Genomic DNA, 23,535 nt, shown 5'->3' on the forward strand with positions numbered 1-23,535 from the left:
ATGTCCATGGTGTCTATCGAGAAGCATTGAAGCATTGTGGCGTATTCGATTCATGCAATTAGTAGTAACTAAAGAATGCATCGGAGCAACCTGTCTACTTTGGGGATCTTTTGCACAATTATCATTGTTTCATATAACCCTAATGGAGGGATCATTGTTTCATTTTAGTATATGACCCTAATAAGGAGGAGATCCATAGAGTCAAGTTCCCAAGAGCTCTCCGCCTATATTTGCATTGTACTCGTGATTGCTATACTAATATAACTTGGCCAAATAAATATATAACTAACATAAATCTAAGTAAAATCTCGACTATAACGTCGATATGTATTCCTTATTCTATCGAAAAATATCATATTAAATTGTCACTTATTCTAAAAGCTTGATCTAATAGAAAGAAATAGATTTAATCATTTGTATTATATTCTTAACACTCATCTTACATGTGACCCAGACGCAATACGTGGTCTAACAAATAGAATATTTAATTAAATAATGTAAATTGTAGAGTTATAATTCAAACTCAAAATCTCTACTTTAATACTATGTAAAATCAACACGTATTTCAAAAGTTTAATTTCCAAAAACTCAGATACCAGCCATTTGTATTTGTAGTTTTATTGAAACCATATGCATTATTGAAGACAATAATTCACATAATAAAACATGCTGGCATTCATTCAACTTTGACTATCATTATGTTTTTTTTTATCCACCCCCCTCCCTTCGTTTCCTTGATAAGCCTGGAGGTTTTTGCCTTTTCTACCTTAAATTCCAAACGGTTCTTCTTCTTCTTCTTTTCTTCTTTTTTTTTTTTTTTTTTTTTTTTTTCTAATTTCAAATGCATCGATGAAGTATCAGACCTTATACATATACCAAAATTAGGAAAGCCAAAGAGACAGACAAATCATATATTGTTTATACAACAGATTAACATTCGTATCCAAAACAACAAAAATCACAGCCACAAGTAAAATAAAAACTTAAAACCAGGATTCAATCCTATCTGTAAAGACTAACAGATCCTCCAGAAGTAACGGCTATAATCTATCCTATGTATTTGATTCACAAGGTGTTGCTGAATTCACACCTGTAAAAGCCTGTGAATAAGACAGTAGTGAACAGTAACATAAACCAAAACTCCACAAAAAAACAAGTCTCTCGCCACCGCAATCATATTCTCATGTCCCTTCGCTTGTCATTCCACACAAACCTCAGACCCATTATTGACATTTGAACTTCTCCCACTCCTCTTTATAAGACTCTCGCTCTCTTTCTTCCTCCTCTCCCTCTCCATAACCATACCTTAATCTCTCCGTCTCTGTTAGCTGCAAAGACACAGAAACAGATTCCCCTACTACCGCATACGAAGCTCAAGACTTTCTCTCTCTTGCTCTATCTGTTCCATGGGTTTTCCGGTGGGCTACACGGAGCTTCTCCTCCCGAAGCTCTTTCTCCACACGCTTTCAGTTCTGGGTTTCCTTAGAAAGTTCATCTCCACCATATTTCGCTGTCTGGGTCTCGGGGATTTTCTGGAGCCCGACATTTCGTGGCCCGACACGCCTGACCGAATCCCTGAATTCCACTCCGTGTCGGCTGTTCTGATCCGGGAAATCCTTCCGGTCGTGAGGTTCTCGGACCTGGTGGACCCGCCGGAGTCCTGCGCCGTCTGCCTGTACGAGTTCGAGTCCCAGGACGAGATCCGTAGGCTCACCAACTGCCGCCACATCTTCCACAAGGGCTGCCTCGACCGTTGGATGGGGTACGAGCAGAAGACGTGCCCTCTATGCCGAACACCCTTTATTCCGGATGATATGCAAGGAACTATTAACGAGAGACTCTGGGCTGCTTCTGGGATCCCTGAATTTTACGGCGACTATTCCCATCTTACTGGTTGGTAGTACCTCTCAGTTTACCAAAAACCAAAAATCCAAAGAGCAGGATAAGAGTTGTGGTTTTGGCTGTTTGAGATGGTTCATCTGTGTACATACGAAAGACGATCTCTTTTTTTTTATCAAAATTTCAAAAAGTAAAATATCAGAAATTTAGATGATTTTGTATAGCTTCTTTGCTGGGTATATTGAATTTTGGCAAAAAATGGCGATGTATATTTTTTTACCTTGTAGTTTTGCATCTAAAATTACTGGGATTATTTGATTGGACATAATCGACTAATAATGTGGGGTTTTGGTGAAACTGGGATGGTTCATGAACGATTATTTCTTTGGATGCATGCGTGGGGGATGTGACAAGATTGGTAGAGGTGGCGTTTGGCTTGGCATTAGGAGTGTCAATGCAATAGGTGATTGAGAATTTGAGGGTGACATGGGGTTGTAATCGGCCAAACCTGGATAAAAATTATGGGTCACGGACGACAGAAACTGTCTTAAATGGCTTTGAAAACTTTGCTTGTGGTTGTGGGGACAGTGTTGCATCAATGCATTTTAGCAGCGGCAGCCAGCCGGAAAGAGATAGATGAGCTGTGATTTTGAGCAAGAACTTGATCAAGATACCACTCGGTTGAGCAGTAGTATTAGGAGAGAGCACTCCCAACGGATGTTGTATAATACATTCTTCTCTAAAAATATAAAGAAATACTCTCAAAATACCTTCCATTGAATCTTTTATTTTAAAGTCATTTTTACATTTTCCTATAGGACATTCCTAGATGTAGAGGATTCTATTCATCAATGGAAATATATTTAATTAATTTCTCACTCCTCCTCCCGAGTACATTAGCGTTGGAAATATTTATGTCCACCCTTACGTTTGAAAGAGATCCAAAGGTTCTCATTTGTGGTGTACGTAACTATAATTATTCAATTGGGTTTGACTATAAAACAAAATAAAACAAGAATATTTTCATTATATAATCTTTTTTTTATTTTTAAATCAATTTATATTTTAATTTAACTTATAAATTTAAATTAATTTAAAATAAAATATAATTATATGACATTGTATATTGTATATAGAAAGATATTACAAATATCAAAAGATATGATGATATTGATAGTTAGAGAAAATATTTGAAATGAATAAAAAATATTAAAAAGTATAATATTTAAATGATATAAAGAAAAAATAGATAAACTGATGTATGATATATAGTAAAAATCAGTATGTAAAATAGAAAAAATAAATTTTAATAGTATATTTTAAATAATAGGATGAAAAAATCATTGAGAATGCTCTACGTCATAAATTTATCAGACTTTACTTAAGAATCCCATGATTTTAATTAATGTATACTGTTTGACATGGGTTTTGTTTTTCTCTTTGTTTGTTTTTTAGTCATAGGATTATCATAACATGAATTGAACAGGTTGAGTGAAGTGCATTAATTATTAATATTGCCGGCATGAATAATCTATCATTTATTTTTCTACACTATATTCCAAATTGAGTAAGGAGTTCCTTTAATCCTAATTTGTACTAACACCAAAACAAAACTATTATTATTATTATTATTATTGCTTGTAAATATTATAACCATGGCTTGATCGGCAGGAGGGTGACATGCCATAATAAGATAATTCTGTTTGGTGAACATCCTAAATTATATGTTGATATAATGAAAATAATTTCACAAAAAGACCTTATTTTTTTTTTTTTTTTTGTATGTGGAAAGGATTTGTCATGCCACGTTGGACGAGTCCATACTTATGTTTTTGGAAAATTCAGTATGACTCTTTAATGTGCCCACTAATGTGTGTGTATATATATTTGATTAATGAAATAACTATTAGTGAATTTGTAATGGTTAATGTGCATTTCAAATATGTATTGGTGTATATATTTGAGGTGCACATTTGGTGTGTTACATCTAACATAATTTCATACGATATGTTAGATCTACTTTATAATAAAAGTGACTCTACAATCTAACGTTGACGTAGTTTTATGTGATCTGTCAGATCTATTTTACAATAAAAATAACTTTACAATTTGACAAATAACATCAAGTTACATCAGTATGTGAGATTACTTTTATGTAATTATTTTATAATTTAAATATTTCTCTTATATCAAGTCACGCTAATTTATGAGTTTATTTTTATAAATTTGTTTTTGTGGCCAAAGCATATATCTTTCTTATTCGTTAGTTTTGTATTATTTCTCTTGTCTTTAGATAATAAAAAAAAAATTCTACTAAAGATGTGATTTGATTGACATGACCTCTAATATCCAAAAGAGAGGTATGAAGTTTGAAATCATCTTCCCTTACTCAAAAAAAAAAAAAAAAAAAAAAAAAGATAAAGAATTATTCTATTTCACATTCTTACAACACACATGCTGAAGAAAAAAAATTAAAAAAAAAATAGAGATGTGTCATGTAGGCTGTTAAATATAATTTTTCTTAGATAATACAACAGACAGAATGCCGTAGGGGTTCAGCTTTCATAAGGACGAGCGAGCCCACACGGTTTGAGATTCCCGACCGATGTTGCTCGAATTTAATACCTAATCCTTCTAGATGTACACGTTTGATTAGATTTAATTTTCTGCCACAGCCCGACCATTTTCATTCAAGATAGCAAGCAGAATAGATACAAATTACAGGTAAGTGTGTACGTGGTCTTAGAATGATGAAGGAGTGATGGAAATAACTTGGTCAGATGCTATAATATTAGGTTGAAATAGTAAGATGTCCTTTTATTGGAAGAGTCAAAGGAATTGGGTTTTTGCTCCGCCAGCCCTTAATCTAGATGGTCCCTAATGGTCGTTCAAATTTTCGATAATGTAGATAACGTTGAACTTATCTAGAACACCTCCATGGTAGTTGTCTTGGGAATAAAATAAAAATGCTGCATGAAAGCGTGTTTGTGAAAGGAAAATATTAGTATGTCGTTTGAGTTTATCTTCTTATTTTGACCGTTTATGTATTTAATTTTTTTTTTACTTAATAATTAAGAAAGTAATTTTGAATGTATTGGTATTTTTTTATTTTTTAAAAACATTTAAATATATTTAAAAAATATAAAAAAGAAAAGAAGATAAAAATAAATAAAAAATGATTTTGTGCTAGTGGGCACACCCAGCGGTCAAAACTGGGCGGCACACTAGTAGAACTCTTTGTGAAAATATGAAAATGGTTTTGAATTTTGATTGTGTGATGTTTGGACAGGAATTTTTCTTGAAAATCTTAGAAAAATTTTGAAGATATATTTAAACGATTTTTATTTATTATTTTTTTTAAAAAAAATGGTGTGATCAATAAAACTATATTGTATATTGGGAAAAGTAATGATATAGCCACAAAATCTTTTTACAAAGTATAGTCACAAACTGACGTGATTTTATGTGATATATTAAATATAATTTATAATAAAAATAATTTTTCAATCTGACATATCATATTAAGTACTCATATTATTTTATAAGTTTATTTATGTAAAATAGCTTTATGCCTAAAACATTTCTCTATTGAAAGATTTTTGTAGAGTTGTTCTCGTTGAAGTTTGAAAAAATTGTGATAACTATTCACAATATGTTTTGGAAGAGAAGTTTTATGGAAACTTTTTTGAATTTTGAATTGTGAATTTTGTTGTGAAAATCAAGGTATGTTGTTTTACTTGATGGGAAGAAATAAAATAAAATAAATAAATAAATTCCTTCGTTTTCAAATATGACCCAATACAAGAAAAAAAGGGTCAAAGAGTATAGCATTATTTCCCCAAAAATAGAAAATAAACGATATATAACAATGTCCATGATAAAGACATCGGTCATATCAAACGTTAGAGTTTCCAACATACAACGTCAGGCATAGCTCCAAATTGAAAAGTGAGCAAATTGTTTCCTCCATATTCATCCATCTAGTCCTTGAGCACGTATTCAAAGAAACATAACGTAAATTTAACATATTCTTCCAATCAGCTGAACTTTATCATTAATAAGTACAGAAGTAAGTGGTATCGTTACAACCACCTGAAAATAATGGTTGAAAAACTCCACAAAAATAAAACTTTATTGTAAAGAATTAAAGCAGATGCATTTATAGGATGCTGTCAAGGTTTTTCAAAGACAAGAGTATACGTAACCTTTGGTAGAAAAGAGATGATGATATGAAGAGTTGCGTGAATAAACAACAGATTTTGTACAAGAATAATATTAGTCATTCTTTTAATATTTTTTTAACTAACATCAAATAATGAATAAATAAATAAAATATAATAAATATCTAATCATTTAATACCACATCACGAGATAATAAGTGACTGATGATCAGTCATAGCAGACACAGATCAGCAGCCATATGGAGAGTGGTGGAACCGTGGAAGCTGAGGATTAGTACAAAAAAAATGTCATATAGTCTTCTTTTCTCATCTTTTGACCAATAATCAATGCCTCTTGATCATCGATTACTATTCTACAATCTCTTAACAGGACAAAGACGAGAGAAACTAATGCATTTACAGGATTAATTTTTCAGTAACGCTACCTTTTTTTTTTTTTTTCCCTGTTGAACAATTGCTCTAGTTAGGGGGCTCACATTCATGCATGCTAAAATATTATAAAATATAAAGAAGTATGAAGCACATACAGAAGAAAATAAAAAAAAAACCCATACCAATACATATATATATATGCATATACATACACAGTACACATAATAAATACGTATTGAACATACCGAACTGAAATGCAGTCTACATTCTACAATGACCGTCGGATTCGGAGGGGAGAGTAGATTATAATATATAATTTATTAAAAAGCACATGGATCTACGAAATGTATTTATGACACATCTACGACGTATAAGAGAAGGTACTGTATCAGCTCAGTAATGCATGCAGTTCCTCCAGCATTCTGAACAGTGTGCAGTCGTTTCGCGGGGAAAAGTGCTGTGATAGGAGACGATAGCCTTTGTCCAAGCTAATAAGCCATCATATCCTGAATTAATTACTTTTCTATTTATTAATCACATAGAGTCGTTAACCTAAATTGGTCACTTTTGACTTTACATATAAAATCATCAGCAGAGTTTAGAAAAAGAAAAATGATAGACACACTTACTTTTTACAATATTTTACACAATAATATTTTAAAAAAAAGGTTATTTTTGTAAACTAACTCGTAAAAATAACATCATTTTATCAAAATATCTTTATTTTACATGTATTGTAAAATATATTATAAAATATGTTGTGTAGATATCTTTACTAAGAGGAAAGAGGAAATGCATTTCATGCCATTTATTACAAAAAAATAAAAAAGGAAAGTTTTTAATTTCCAGCACAGGAGAAACTGAGTGATGTCATAACTCAGTCCATCCTGGCTAACAAGTTACGATTATCCCTACATCACACAGTACAAATTTTTTTATCTTTTTATTTTTTATTTTTCCCTTAACAAGTATATAATGTATAGATGATTAGTAGAAGAATTCAATTAATTTAATAAGAATAAAATAAAAAAAAATTGAAACATGTATAGTATAGAATGATGCGTAGCAAAACCCTTCGATGATATATGCTCTTGTCCAATAAACAAGTCTATATAAACATCAATTATAAAGGCAAAGGTCGTAAGACAAAAAAAGTATAGGGACGACGAGGACTTGTTTCAAACTTTTGTTGTCAAATGGGCAAAATAACAATTACAATCCAAATCACACACGAACATGTCACCATTCACATCAAACATGTCGCCATTCACATCACTTATAAGCAAGTAAAGACAGAACAAGTGCGCCGGGCCATGGGCCAGATCACAGTTGTATTCTGGTCCACGCACAAATTGGAGCTTTTTACAGTTCGTTACCTGAAACCCAGCAAGTAACAGCTAAAAATCGACTGAAATTGCAAATCAACTTGTAATGTTGTAATAAAATCATCGGGGATAGCCAGGAGGTGGGTAAGCAGGAGGAGGATAAGCAGCTGGATAGCCTTGTTGAGCCTGGGGCGGCGGCGGATAACCATAGGGCTGTCCATATGCTGGTTGAGGTGGATACCCAACCGATGGAGGAAAAGGCTGGTCGATACGAGACATCTGTTGCATGGGGGGTACGGCCATTACCGGTTGAGGCCCAAACTTGCCATCTCGCTTGTCCATTTCTATCTTGTGTTGTGTCTGCAAATAACCCAAGTTAGACATAATGACATTTCATTCAAGTACAGACCATGTTTCCCCTCTTGCAACTATCACTTTCTCGCTCCATACCTGCATACATGCGCATACCCTAAAAAAGAAAATAATCAATTCAGTAAGTAATTTCAGGCCGCGTTGACTGAGAATGTTCAGGAGAAAAAAAAATGGAAAGAAAGTCTTACGTGCAGTACACCATGTCCGCCAAACAAGATAACAATTGAGAAGCCTCTTGAATTTCCTCACTCCCAACTATCATTGCAACGATGGAAAAGATGCATGCAATTTGTTGTAAACAGAACATGAAACCCTGAAAACAGGAGGAAACGTGTATAAAGAGTTGCAAATGAGAGAGATGGATTTTTATTTTTTGGGGTTGGGGGGGGGGGGGGGGGGGGGAAGAGAGAGAGAGATTACAATGATGCAATTATCACATTGTGTTGTCTGAATGTTAAATTGATCTTGTAACAAAAACCGGGTTGAGGCCACTGAATTTCCAAAGCAGAGAAAAACCTGGGGTATAAACACAATATAAAACATTAATTCCGAGAACAGAAGCTCTATAAGAGTATTGAGTCTGCTGCAAAAGCTAAAATATCGTTGAAAAGTAATGCAAACCTCAATCTATTGATATCCACTCCTTGAATGACTAGTTCTAAAGATTTTATTAATCACTTTTGAGGTGTACCCATTCATCAATAGCAATAACTGACAGGGGGCAGAGCATATTGCCATCAAGCAAGCACTGAGAATTTTTTTTGATAAGTAGCAAGGACTGAGAAAACTAAGGGATCATAAATTCCAGATGATGCTTCATAAACAGAGTCCGCTACTCTAATCACCTGTGTGCGCGCCATAATTAAATAAGGGTACTAAGGCAATGGATCTTACATTGCTTATATAAACAATCAGGTTTAATTTATTCACACGAACACGTATTTCACAGAGCTTCCATATGGAAGCAAAAAAAACTAAACAACAGTTATCAGAGAATGTTTATGAGTATCCAATGCAAGAATTATAATAACCTTTTTTTTCTTTTTCTTTTTTTTGGGGGGGGGGGTGTTCTCTAACTTCAATAAAATCACCATTTTAAAGCTTCGATTATAATCTTGAAAGGAAGTATCAATTTACTCTAGCACTTTACCAATCTCTACACCATGCCATTACAGAGCTCAATGCAGGAATTATTGCAAGAAGCAAATGAAGGAAAGTTCAACTCATACTCAAAAGCCATTGAACAAGCCAGAAATTGAAGCAAAAGTTCCCCAAGGATCATCCTTAGTTTCATGTGAAGAAACAAAAGACAATCATTTTAATCTATGCCTTTGCTCATTCCTCTTTTGTCTCTTCATATTTTGCCAACATCCTCAAGTAATGGACTCAATTCTCTCACATTGATAGGGGTTAAGGTGAGTTGAAGTTAGGACCACCGAATAAGAAGCAGGCTATACAGCTCTGTAAAGAAAATATTTCACATAACAACCAAGATTCCAGGTAGCTAGGGAAATCAAGCTACTATATGAATTCTAATGAATCCTAAATGGCTTTATACAGTGCATACAGGGCATTTCTGATTAAGAAATGCCAGGCTGTTTTGAAAGACAGGCATAGCCCAAGTATGCTAGAAGTATACAAATGCATACACCTATTTAGGAACTAGAAGCAGTTAAAAAGAAATCATTGAAGCTGAGACCATTCAAATTTAAAGCAGTGGCCCACAAAAACAAAGTCTTACAGAAAAAACTCCGAAACTCTTCCAAGGAACAATCATGATCCTCAAAATGTCTCTCATTTCATTCACTCCAATTACACCAAAAAATATAGATAGGAGCCATCTTCCATACGACTGCAATATGTGGTGTCCTAATGATCCCTCTCCAGCACGCTAATAGTTCAACCACCCTGCCCGGCATTACCCATGATATTCTCATCTTGCTGAAAAAATAATTCCAAATATCTCTAGCAAACACACAATGTAAAAGTAAATGATCTGCCGTTTCACCGCTATTTCTGCACAAACAGTACCAATCCGTTATTATAAGGCCACGTCTTCTAAGATTATCAATGGTCAAAGTCTTCCCTAAAGTTGTTGTCCAAACAAAGAATGCGGCCTTGGTAGGTGCTTTACTCCTCCAGATGTTCTTCCAAGGAAAATTGTGCTTTTGTTGCACGGTAATAGTCATAAAAAGAGCGTACCGAGAATTTCCTTTTCCTAGAGGGTCTCCATGCCATCACATCTACAGTTGTGGCAGCAATAGAAGTGTTACACAACAAGTTAAGAAAATCCACCAGAATATTCACTTCCCAATCATGTGCATCCCGAGTAAGGCTAATGTTCCACTCCGGTGAACCTTGATGAATTACCCGTAGATTAGCCACCATGGCTTCTTTTTCCCGTGCAATACTGAAAATTGTGAGATAAGCATCCTTCAAAGCCGTGTCTCCCAACCGCTTATCCTTCCAAAAGCTGATCCTACTACCATCCCCCAGGCACAACTGAGTATTACTAGCGAAAGAGCACCAACCTTTCCGTATGTACTTCATAGCCCCACTCCATATGTCTTCCCCCCCCCCCCCCCCCGGGGCGGGGGCGGGCGTTCACTACCATACTTCGTGTCAATCACCCCTTTCAACAAGGCTCCCCTCTCATAGCTATAATGCCACAACCATTTACCTAGTAATGCCCTATTGAAAGCCCTCACATTTCGAACCCCCAACCCATCATCCCTCAAAGGAGAACAAACCTTGTCCCATCCCACTAAGTGAAACTTAAACTCATCTCCCATCCCACTCCATAAAAAATCACGTTGAAGTTTCTTTATTCTAGTTGCAATGCTAGTGGGAGGGGGAAATAAAGATAAGTAGTATGTGAGAAGATTGGATAAAGTACTCTTAATAAGTGTGATCCACCCCCCTTTTGATAAATACAACATTTACCACACCCCCCCACCCCCAAAAAAAAAAAAAAAAACACCCCCCACCCCCCAAAATAGACTTAGCTTTGAAAGAAGACCCCAACGGAAGCCCAAGGTACTTCAACGACAACGAAGAAACCACACAACCCAAGATGTTAGCCAACCCTCTAATTTTGCTTACATCACCAACCGCGACCATCTCCATCTTGGCAAGATTAATCTTCAACCTGAATACAGCTTCAAAACAAAGTAAGATGGCCTTCAAAGATTGGATATGTCCTGCATTTGCCTCACAAAACAGCAATAATGGTAGGGCCGTGTGAATCTCCCACTGAAAATCCTGAAAAAAATCCTCCCCTATTGACGCTGACAGCATTCTCCTTAGTGTCTCCATTACTAGGACAAATAAGAGAGGTAATAATAGATCTTCTTGTCGTAGTCCCCGCAAACTATTAAAGAAGCCTATAAGATCACCATTTACCAAGATAGAGAAACGAACCGTGGACACACAATGCCTTATCCATTTCCTCCATCTTTCCCCAAAACCACATCTACTTAGCATATATATCAAGGAATCCCCATTAACATGATCGTATGCCTTCTCCATATCTAGTTTGCATAGAATACCTAGAACTCCTGACCTGATTTTGCTATCCAAGCATTCATTGGCAATAAGAATCAAGTCTAAGATTTGTCTCCCCCTCACAAAGGCATTTTAGAATTTAGAGATAATCTTCTCCATAACTGTGCCCATCCTATTAGCAAGAACCTTGATAGTATCTTATACACACTGCCCACAAGACTAATCGGTCTATAATCTTGTACCTCTATTGCACCAGCCTTTTTAGGGACGAGCAATAAAGGTAGCATTTAAGCTTTTTTCAAATTTGCCATGAGTGAAAAATTCCTGAAAAATCAGCATTACATTTCTCTCACCACCTCCAACAAGTCTGAAAAAAAGCCATAATAAAACCATCCGAGCCTAGAGCTTTATCTTTATTCATTTTTCTGATTACTTGTTGTACCTCTTCCTCTTCAAAAGGTCTCTCCAACCAAACCATACTATGTTGATCAATGACCTCAAAGGCTAATCCATCTACGGTAGGCCTCCATGCATGAGGTTCTGACAACAAATTTTCAAAATGGCCAGCCACATATTCCTTCATCACAACCTGATCAGAGGATGCAGCTCCATCAATATTCAAGGACTCAATGGAGTTAAACCTCCTATGTACATTAGCCCCTCGATAAAAAAAACTTAGTGCATTTATCCCCCTCCCGAAGCCATAAAGCCCTTGACTTTTGCCTCCACGAAATCTCCTCCATTAGAGTCAATCTTTCTAATTCAGAAACTACTTGCTCTTTATAGTTGTTCTCATCTCCTACACCCTCCAAGCTTTCTAACTCTTGAAACAAGCTCTTCTTCTGTAAGGTTACATCACCAAACACATGTTCATTCCATGTCTTCGAGTCCTTCAAAGCTTTCAATTTTCTAGCCAACACATTGCTCGGATTGCCCTCAAATAAGTATGAATTCCGCCATTGTCTAACAAAGTCCACAAACCCCTCCTTTTTTAACCACATATTCTCAAACTTGAACGGCCTTCTACCCCCTGGAATACCACCACCATCAAGCATTACAAGAAATTATCAGAACGTATCCTTGGGAGCCTTTTTTTACTTGAATCTAGATATTGTAGCTCCCACGAAGGGGAAATGAGAACCTGTCCAGTCTTGACCAAGTGTGATTATTAGACCAAGTATACTCACCTCCCATTAAAGGTATGTCCATAAGGCCTAACTCAAAAATGAAATCTGAGAAATCCACCATAGCTTGATTTTGACATCCACCTAATCTTTCGCTAGAAAGTCTTGTCACATTAAAATCCCCTCTACTATACCATGGAGCCTCCCACCAAGAACATAGGCCAACAAGCTCGTCCCAAAAGTATCCGCCTTTCACTATCCAAGTTAGGACCATATACCCCAACAAAGGCCCAAAGAAAACCATCATCAGAATTTTTAAAGAAACACCCCACCGAGTACTCCCTCACAAACTCGTCAATACTCTCCACCACCCTCTTATTCCACATAATCAAAATTCCACCCAAGGCCCCTTTCGAGGGTAAGTATGTCCAACCTACATATAGGCAACTCCATATGCTCCAAATAATTGTTCTATTGATATGCTTCAACTTTGTTTCCTGAAAACAAATGATGTCCATCTTCCATTGCCTTAATAAAGCTCTTATTCGAAGGCGTTTATTAATCTCATTCAGCCCCCTAGCATTCCAACTCAAAATCTTGGGTTTCATTTATCAATTGTTCCAACCCTCCCCTTGTTTCTTCCACAACTCGCACTCCCCTTCTTTCCATCATAATTAATGGACCACGTCAAACTCTTCAGCTCTCTATCTCTTTTTGATCCTGCACCATGTTGTCCTGCCTCAATGGCTATAATCAAAGCCTTAAACTGCTCTTCGAGATCCCCATTCAGCTCTGAAGTTCCTCTACCTTTTTCAATACCAATAAGAGGAAATACTAGGAGGGACCATGCTTAAAGGGGTAGGATCCTCTCCTACAGCCTCCTCCCCCCTGTTGAGTATTTACAGGGGTCAAACAACATCAGCGTACCTTACTCATTTATCTCCCCCTTATCTGACAAACACCCACAATCCACAACAGCTAAGGTGTCTTCTCGAGCTCCCTCCTAAGGCTCACTGAAAGCCAATTCTTCCCCCCATGACCTTATCTGCGTGTGGGCCGAGGATAATGACACGTTCATATGTGACCCAGGGCTCGCCGAAGGATTCTAAGGTAGCCCACAAGGAGGCGACCCTCCCTGAGTAGCTCCAGAACCATCATGGATAGAAAAGTGCACTTCGCCGTCTACAATTTCCCCCACCCCCACTTCCGGCGAATGTGGAACCACCACTGAACCACTGAGTCACCGCAGGCTGTAGCCCCTTTCTGTGCCAAGCACGACCCATGGCTTGGACCTGATAGTGAGGATTTGGGCACCTCCAACATACCTGAAATCCTAAGTTTCGGGCCTTTTTCTTGCCAAACCCGGAGTGGGCTTCTGCTCAGGCCCAACCCATTAGTCACCTCCTTCCCCTTCAGGTCTGCCTCTCCTCCCTGGCCCACGCAGCTTTGCTTCCCAGACTGTGGCCCAATTGACTGAGCCTGGCCCAACGTCATGAGCCCACCTGATGCACCCTTCAAATTTACTTCACTTGGGCCACAGCCCACTCCCAGACCCAGACCCAGACCCAAACCCAAACCCACTCCCACCCCTTTTTTCTCCTCTACGCACCATATCATCCAGTTTATATTTGCTTGCAGCAAGTCAACCTGGCACTTCATCTCCTGCAAAGCACAAAGCTCACTTTCCTCATTCAGTCCGAGAGCTCCTCTGCCATTTTCTACCCGTGCCTAGGCTTCTGAAAAAGCGGTAGCACCCTTTTGCAGGCCTACCCCTCCTCTCGAGCATGCCGAAATGTCAAAGTGATGGCTACCCTTGACACTTCCACTGGGTTGTAGCGCCTCCTTGTACGACCGATATGGAGGTTGTTGTGGTTGCAAGAATGAACCACCTGCACAACAGCCTCCCCCAACGCCTCCACCAGCTTCCTCTCACCCCTTCCTTCCTTGTCCTTTGGAATGAACAAGAAGTTCCAATACCCACCCCCCCATACTCTATCAACACCATGAAACAACCTCGTGAGTTAAGGATTCACTGTGCAACATAGCCCCTATCACCTTCTCTATGCGCAGAATAGAACTCCTTCCTCCCAACCTTCAAGCTATCCTCCAAGGCTTTTAAGAACCACCTTGTCATGCCTAACCCCAAACTAACCTCTTTCACCACCTTCCAACCTTTCTCCGTTATGTGTACAAACCTTCCATCCCTTACTACCTCAAAAGCCTTAGATTCAATAATCACCAGTTTCGAAGGACCCATAACTCACTAAAATCAAACACTAAAGTCACCACTACATGCACCAGAACATCACCAAAAGGAAAAAGTAAAACTTTTCATCATCGGAGTTTTGGTTGTACGGAGAGAAATAAACCGTATTCAATTTAAAAAAAGAGGGGGGGGGGACACAGACTCAAATATTGTCCATGCGTAGTTAATATAATATTCTCATTTAAAGGGACACCCGAGGCCCCTTTTCCATCCCTTCAATATTCTCATGGGTAGTTAATCTAACTTGTCAATTGGGAGTTAAGAAGGGACACAGACTCGACTACTATCCATGTGGAAACATAGGAATGTGAAGTCATTGACTATATATCTACTCTGATTTCCACCAACAAAAACAAATAGATCTGTACCTCAGTGCATAGGCAAAATTCAGGACATTTACTTTCTCCACACCTGCCGCTACAGGGCATATAACCAGCACAGCAGACATATCTACAATAAATAAGAGGACAATACATTAACACCGAGAGGTCCAGTTTTTCAGACCAGAGTCAGAGGGAGGATCAAAAGAATCCATTACCTTGACATGTCATCGTAAAGAGCTCGTTTGCGGAGCAAGTATGATGCACATGGCGCACTACAATGAAACCAAGTAAATTCCATGTGTTCCAGGGAAGAAACATCTCTTTTTTAAAGGTAAACGGAATTATATTGATAAAAATAATAGGTGTAGCCCAAATACATGGGACACATACAAGAGAAAACACCTAGTTAAGAACTAGAAACAGGTACTTGTATGGAGGAAAAATTCTATAACAAGTAAATAGCTCATGAATTCAAAATGAAAGTTAAAATACCAGTAATCAAGATTTAGATCTAGATTACGTATAAAAAAAAAAAAAAAAAAGATTTAGATCTAGACAAAAAAGTAAGGTTTTTCCATTTTCCTGAAATGAGGGAAATGAGGGCAGGGGTCAACTTGATTTACACATATAAACATAGAAAATGGAATACACAGACATTTGTGAGGCAACAACTCCAAAAGTATGGACATATGCCTAACCAATGTTTCAGGCAACCTATATAAACAACTAGGAAGCACAGAGACTTCGAAAGTACTAAAGAGAATAATTACTGACTAACCTTTTTTTCATAAGAATTTACTGATTAGACATTTTTTGTAGGTAATCAATAATTTTTATTCAGAAAGGAAATAGGCATAGCCCAAGCACGCACCCGAATTATCATATCCAAATCATTTTAGAATTGTCATATTTCTGCATATGTATAGTATCACATCGGTGTCTTGTGTTGATATCAGTGCTTCTTAAATAAATGGTAACCCAGTTTCCAGGATGGCCTTTGCCCTTTTTAGGTGTCCTTGGTCTAAAAGTCAGAAGTTCTACCAGTGATGTTTAAAGAAAGAAAGAAAGAAAGTACACTTGTTTCAAAGGATATTATCCAACATGTGTACATGGGGATGCATATGCATGCCTGGTAGATATATTGTGCTATTGACTCAGTTTAGTTCCTTTTTTTTTTTTTTTTTGATAAGTAGTTTAATTCCAAATTAAAAATGATTCAATCACTTTTCAGTGTTAACTCACTCCGGTAATGCCTTGCTGTGATATTACAGGAGGGAAGGTTAATGGCTAGACAAAATGAGGTCAAAGGCATCTGGAAAAAGAGAAGGGATGAAGCCTGAACTAAAGACTCTAAAGTTCACCTAACTCTTTTTTTTTTTTTTTTTTTTTTTTGGTTGGGGGGGGGAGGTCGTTTCTTTTTGCTCTTCTTTCATTTTATAACTCCTCATCTCTTATTCTATTCTACAATCTCTGCACCTTTCACACTTTATTTCTTGTTCACAAAAATTATACATTTCCTCTTACTCTTTCATTATAAATTAATTTTTTCCTTCCTTTTTTAGTTATTCTAAGTATTTTTTACAAGCCCTTTTTAGTTAGATATTTAAGTATTAACAAATTTTTATCTGTTCCACAAATGCCAATGATTTTAATTGGCTCTTGTTCAGCATTCAACTCATCACACTGCCAGGTTTCATTGTTCTAAATTTATTAAGATTTGAAACATACTTACAAGAGGAACACACACACCTTACATCAAATGGTTGCATTAAAGGTTAATTTAAAATTGAATATTTCATATACAAGGTAGATCATACTATTTCTTTACCTCTAAATAAGTTTGAAAAATCTACAGTATGTGAAGATGAATTTGATTTTTTATTTAATTTAAAAAAACTGAGATTTTTAAATGATGATGGTTTAAAAAATTGTCATCTCACTCTTGAAAATTTTCTCTAACATGGTAATATTCAGATATTGCTGGCCCAAAGTCGTTATCAGCATTGAAAAAGATAATAAGTAAAGTTTTGCAATAAAAAACTAATACACCAGTCGAAGCACAAAACTGCAACAAATAGTAGATTTTTTTTCTTACCCACACATTGATTATATAATATCATCAAAAAAAACTCGAAGCAGTTGCTTTTGCAAAATAAAAATAAATAAATAAAATTACTCAAAACTAACAAAATCCAATTTGTGATCAATTATTTCCCAAGAAAGATTAAATGAATTATCCACTTAATCTATTGAGAATAATACACTAGTAGAACTTGAATACAGAAATTTGATTAGTAATTCACATCTCAAAAAGAGAGAAGAATGGTTTTTAAAAGAAAAACAAATTAAAACTGAACATTTGATATAAAAAACCAAGTACCAAATAATAGGAAATAAAGGCACCATTTGACTTTTCATCTTAGGACTCAATTCATATTGAACCGTCTCTATCTTAGCCATATTATATGTCAATCGTTTTCTTTAAAAAATCCCACTTTAATAAAAACCAACATACATATCAAGGGGTCAAAAAACAAACATATCAAGGCTGCTTGACTTTTCATTTACGTTAACATACCCTAACTTGATAAAGGACGGTCTCTAACGCCCCCAACTGTAAAATATTCACAACACCCACAGTATCAAAATAACTAAGACTCGTTAAAAAAATGCCCGAAAGAAAGATTCTCTACTTTCGTTTCGAGTTCTATGGTGTAGAAAACGTCTTCAATCTTCACAGCTAAAGGGAGCAATCATACAGATACATTTCCAGATTCAGGAGAATTGATTATAAACATTTCCTAGTGACCATTTGTACCATAATAAACAAAATCTGAACAATCACTCTTAAATTATACCAAGAAATTGCCCACCCCACAGCAATGGCAGGGTTGTTCAATGTCATGACTCATGATCAGTAAATCCCAATCTATTCAAAAAAACCAGATGTCAAATTCCACTCAAATTGGACAAAAAGACCAAAAAAGCCACAAAGTCAAGCAATGTCAGAATAAGTCAAACAGATATTTAGAAATTTTTTTCAAAGACCAAAAATTCTAAAAAAATACGATTCAAGATTCAGCGAATATGGAATAAATTGCGAGAAGAAATCATCAACAATCGAGTGAGCCGATTAGAAATCATCGACACAATTAGATCCATAATACAAAACGACAGATCCAGAGCACTTACCACCACAATGCAAAGCAGCAATCTGCAAACACATTCACACCGTATCAGCAAAAGCAAAAGGCATGCACACGCATATACAAATAAAAAAAAAAAAAAAAAAAGAATAGAGAGAGTGAGAGTACAGGGAGTGTCAGCCTGAATAGTGCCCAAAAGATCGGAGTGCCAGAGGTTGCGGTAGTTCTGGCGTAGCTGCATCTTGTCCAAGTACTCCTGCGACGCCATGTCCGTAGCAACTCTCGCTCTCGCCACAACCAAAAGGAACCCCTAGCTTCTAGGTCTTTGACGAAGGATTAAGGAAGAAGAGGAAAAACTCGATAATCAGAAAATAAAAAGCCTTCGCCAGCGACAGATTTATAAATATAAGGGAAATTTAATTTTTAATTATTTTATTTATATAAATCTATATTGAAATATTATTTTTTTATTATATAATAATAAAATAATATAAGATAAATTTAATTTTAATTATTTATATCAAATCTCAATATTAGATTATATATTTATTTATTATATAGAAATAAATAATTAATAATTTAAAAAATATTTAATTTTTTAATAATTTTTTAATTATTAATTTATTTTATTTTATCATATTTTACAATTCTATCTATTATATATTAATTAATAATTATATTTTTATTAAATTAATATATCATTAACTTAAATTAATACATTAATTATGATAAAATATGTGATAAAAAAAAAAGAAGATAGAAATAATTAATAAAATATATATTTAATGTATGTATAATAACTTTTAAATTTTAAAAATTTTTGAAATTTGACTAACTTTTAAATTTTAAAAAATTTCGAAATTTGACTAATTTAATATAAATATATTTTACTTTTTAATAATTAAATTCTCATTAAATTTAAATTTTAGCTAATTCAAGAGTATTTTTAGGTCAATCACGGCTTCTGACTTCTCTTGGTTTTTTCAAAAAAAAGTCAAAAAGTACCGGGGTTACTTGGAAATATCCTACAAGTATGAGTGGCAAAGTGCAAATAACAACTTCTTCGTTCTTATATGTGCAGGGACGGAGGCAGCGGACTCTATCTTATGTATGCGTATGTTTGAAAATCTCATTTGGAGAGAGAAAGAGAGAGGAAATGGCTTTTCTTTGTCTTGTTGCTCTTGTAAACCTAAGTCTTCTTCAATAAATACATCAGAACCCAAGTGTCAGTTTTGCTTTGTGTGGCAGTTTCAGAGCCAAATACCCAGAGAAATCAGAAAATAGCCACCGAAGAAAGAAGAAGAGAAAAGAAATACATACTGCTGCTATTATTTTTTAGTTTAGCAACAAATACTGCTTGTTTGAAGTTTCTTTTCATTTTTTCTATTCCTTTTTGAGTGGTTTCAATGTCTTCGGATTTCTATCATGACTTTGATGACCCTTTCTACTGCCATTCAAACTCAGACATGGTCTTCTCTGATGGAGACCTTCCCTTCTTCCCCGACTCACCCCTTGATATTTTTCAGGCAATTCCAGACACCCAAAACCAGCAAAATCCAGTTAATGAATCCCACTCCTTTGACCAATATTCTTCTACGCTCCTCTCTTCCTCACCAAGCCATCAATTCGAGAGTTTGAACCTTTACCAGACCACCCATTTGCAGTGTTTACCACATGGTTCTGATTTGGCAAATGGGTCTTGGAATTTGTCTGGCTTGGAGGATTTGGAGGTCAAAAATGAAGAATTTCAAATGGGCTTTGAGTCTTCTTTCAACCAGGTATTTGCTCCTCGCAGTTACAGCGGTGGGGCTGAGAATGTGGCTAAGTTGATGCAGAGGAGCTATAGTAGTAAATGTTTCGATGGAAAGCCTGGTTTTCTATATCAGCCTCGGTTTGATTCTTTCATTGAATGCTCAAGTTTTCAGAACAAGGCCTTGAGCCCCCCGGAAAATAGCTTTTTTAGTGGACAAATGAGGAGGGCTTGCAGCACAGGAGATTTGCAGGTCAGAATTACCACCTATACTATATCTAAAATACATGTTTTCTCATCTGTCTTTTCTCTGTTTTTCAAATCAAATATCTAATCAAATTATGTTTTCTTTTCCTTCCTTTTTCAGAGTGGTAAAGCAGCTCATGCCACCGGCACCCACAGGTCTTTCTCAAGTCCTTTGGCTATGGAGAACCCATTCAATGAGGAAGCAAACATCAAAGTAGGGCGTTACAGTGCAGAAGAGAGAAAAGAGAAGATTTCCAAATACAAAGCCAAAAGAACCCAGAGGAACTTCAGCAAGACCATTAAGGTTGTCTAATAGCAATACTCTTGAAGAAAGTTGCGTTAACCTGATCTGTTCCATTAATCTAAACTATAATTGAGTCTAGTTTTTATGTTTTTTTTTTTTGTTGGTCGGGACCAGTATGCATGCCGCAAAACACTAGCCGACAGCCGACCCCGTATACGTGGCAGGTTTGCACGCAACGATGAAACCAGTGAGATTTCCAAGACTGCATGTTCAACCAGTATTGAAGACGAAGATGATCTCTGGGTAAAACATATTTTCACATTTTCATGTGCTATTTATTTTGTTTTTTTGGAACAGAGTTTTTAAGCATTCGTCTGAATACACCTTTTTTTTATTTTTAGATGCAAACAATATTTCACCGTGCAATATATTCTGTACTTGTTTTTTCTTGCACACATGACTCCATTTCTAAGAAAGTTTTATCTGCATGTGTGTGAATATCCAGCTTGAAGAACTGCATGAAGACAATATTGGAACAGTGGGAATGGGAAAGCTTCTGAACAGTTATGGAGATGCACAGTTCCAGTGCTACGGATTTTGATGAGTGGAAGAATCTTTTGCTGGAGGAACTTTCTTGGTCTGGTTCGGACTGCATGATCAGAAAAGAAAATGTTTCTTTTTCTTTTTCCTCTTCTTTAATGAATAATTCACCACAGGTTGCTGAGGTTAAACCTGTGTCTTGGGCAGTTAAAAGACTAGCCTGATCAGTTACTTTATGGTAGTTTTGGTAGTTTTTTTTTTTTTTTTTTTTTTTTTTTTTTTTTTTTTTTTTTTTTGTGGGACATTTATCGTTTCTGTGGGTATATATATATACGGTGACCAGTAATTATGATTAATGACCCTTTATCATCTTCCAAAGCTTGAACTGAGTGAGAACTACTTGATGCTTTGGCTATGGCTAGGTAGCATTCCTCCTTTTGGATCTAAATATGTCTAGTTTTTTGGATGTTTTGGGTGTTGTGATATGAATACAGCCTACAGGTAGTGTGGTTGCTTCAAGTCAGTGGCGGAATTATACAATTTTTTCTTTTTGGGGCCAACTTTTCTAACGTAAAATATTTATGTAAAATTAAATTTTAAGTTTAATTTCACGATATTCATATTGAAGCTAGGAAACAAAATATAATTTTCCATATATCTGTAAAAAGGAAAATTATAAAAAAAAAAAAAAAAAACACATATTATCATCCCTTTTAAATTTTGTATTAGAATCTTTCTCGTAGAATAATATTTATCTATTATTATTTTTATAATAAAATTTTTAAAAGTTTTGTTCTCGATAAAAACTACCAAACGAGTTTTTATAAATTCATATTTTATTATAAAATCTAGATATTTTGGTGCCATATTAATTATATAATGCTACAATTGAGATCTCAAATAATGATTTTCTTAATGAAATTTAAAGAATAAAATTTATCGACTATCTTAAATGATTCTTTTAGTGCTTATTTCGGACTAAGTTTATTAAAAAGTTTAATATTATATAATCAAGAACTTTTGGTCTATATTAATAAATTTATTATTCTCATAAATTTAATTTTAGTTTTAAGCATTTACCTATCAAACTAAAAGGACTGTTGGAGGCAAAGCAATTAATTTTGAAGGTTCCACGTCATAGTAAGTATAAGATATATATATATATAAATAAATAAAATAAAATATAAGAAAAAATAAGAGACATTTATACGTGTATACATGTTTTAAAGAACTTTAAAGAGTACATAAGGATTATAATGTTGTTCGGAGGGTAAATTGTTATGTACATAGAATTTTGTAGAGAGAGAGAGAGAGAAATTTTGAATTATAAAAATTTTTGTCACTTGTTCATATTCAAATTTTAACCGAATTTAAGAGTTTCAAATATAAGAGATATCGCCTCGTTTGTTTTTATAATCATTCTCATCTCATTTTATCTCATATAATTATTACAATTTTTTCAAACTCTCGCATAAAAATAAAATAAACAATTCAATTTTTTCAAATTCTAAAATAAAATGATATTAAAAATATATATTCTAATAATATTTTATTATAACTTTTACATTTTATCTCAACTCATCTTATCTTATCTCATCTGCAAAAATAAACGAGATTCGTGAAATGTTTTCCAGCATTTATTGCTCATTTACGTATTTGTTTTCACTTGACATTATTCCGTTTGAATGCTATATATAGTTTGTAAATAGTAATGAAATAATAGTGAATAATAGTGAAGTTGTCTAAAAATATCCCATTTGGATTGAGAAACTATTTTAACTCATCTTATCATTACAACTTTATCAAATTCTCATACAAAATACAATAAATAATTGAACTTTTTCACATCTGAATTTAACTTTTTCAAATCTCAAAATAATAATAATATTAAAAAATAATACTCTAATAAAATCTATTCAACTTTTAAATTTTATCTAAAATTATCTCATCTCATCTCACTATCTAAACGAGACTATTCTCAAACATACCCAATTCACAGAAGAACTGTTTTTTTTTTTTTGTTTTGGTTGCATCGGTTGTGTTTGAATGTTGAACTGAATTGAGTTGAGATGATAAAATATTATTAGAATATTATTTTTTAATATTATTATTATTTTAAGATTTGAAAAAGTTGAATTATTTATTATATTTTGTGTTAAAATTTGAAAAAATTATAATGATGAGTTGAGATAAGTTAAGAGAAATTTATGATCCAAACGAAGCCCGTCTTCATAGCCATGCTGCAGAAAACTACAGCATCCTGTTTCTGTTTGTGTTCAAAAGGGTTAGCGTAAAAACTAACC

The 23,535-nt window shown here is 34.9% G+C and overlaps 3 protein-coding genes and 1 long non-coding RNA gene across 4 annotated transcripts; 3 read left to right on the forward strand and 1 right to left on the reverse strand.

The window, feature by feature from the left end:
* The first annotated feature begins 1,146 nt into the window (after window positions 1-1,146).
* LOC121235912 (brassinosteroid-responsive RING protein 1-like) lies at window positions 1,147-2,121 on the forward strand. The gene has a single exon (XM_041132349.1). The coding sequence runs from the start codon at window positions 1,407-1,409 to the stop codon at window positions 1,899-1,901; it is 495 nt and encodes a 164-aa protein (XP_040988283.1). The 5' UTR covers window positions 1,147-1,406; the 3' UTR covers window positions 1,902-2,121.
* Window positions 2,122-7,565: 5,444 nt separating this feature from the next.
* On the reverse strand, window positions 7,566-18,834 carry LOC121235911. The gene is made up of 8 exons (XM_041132347.1): window positions 18,621-18,834; window positions 18,499-18,520; window positions 15,522-15,578; window positions 15,352-15,433; window positions 8,510-8,605; window positions 8,278-8,402; window positions 8,168-8,186; window positions 7,566-8,077 (listed from the first exon to the last, which is right to left on the reverse strand). Exons 1-8 carry the CDS (start codon window positions 18,718-18,720, stop codon window positions 7,838-7,840), a joined length of 741 nt encoding a protein of 246 aa, XP_040988281.1. The 5' UTR covers window positions 18,721-18,834; the 3' UTR covers window positions 7,566-7,837.
* Window positions 9,290-22,943, forward strand: LOC121235913. Its single transcript, XR_005934623.1, has 4 exons — window positions 9,290-9,383; window positions 14,580-14,585; window positions 17,623-17,631; window positions 22,931-22,943. It is a non-coding gene; the product is annotated as an uncharacterized LOC121235913 (long non-coding RNA).
* Window positions 19,561-21,440, forward strand: LOC121235910. The gene is made up of 4 exons (XM_041132346.1): window positions 19,561-20,455; window positions 20,570-20,752; window positions 20,867-20,995; window positions 21,198-21,440. The coding sequence occupies exons 1-4, from the start codon at window positions 19,859-19,861 to the stop codon at window positions 21,291-21,293; spliced, it is 1,005 nt and encodes a 334-aa protein (XP_040988280.1). The 5' UTR covers window positions 19,561-19,858; the 3' UTR covers window positions 21,294-21,440.
* Window positions 22,944-23,535: the final 592 nt, after the last annotated feature.

The sequence above is a fragment of the Juglans microcarpa x Juglans regia genome, chromosome 6D (assembly GCF_004785595.1).
Source record: "Juglans microcarpa x Juglans regia isolate MS1-56 chromosome 6D, Jm3101_v1.0, whole genome shotgun sequence".
Classification (NCBI taxonomy): domain Eukaryota; kingdom Viridiplantae; phylum Streptophyta; class Magnoliopsida; order Fagales; family Juglandaceae; genus Juglans; species Juglans microcarpa x Juglans regia.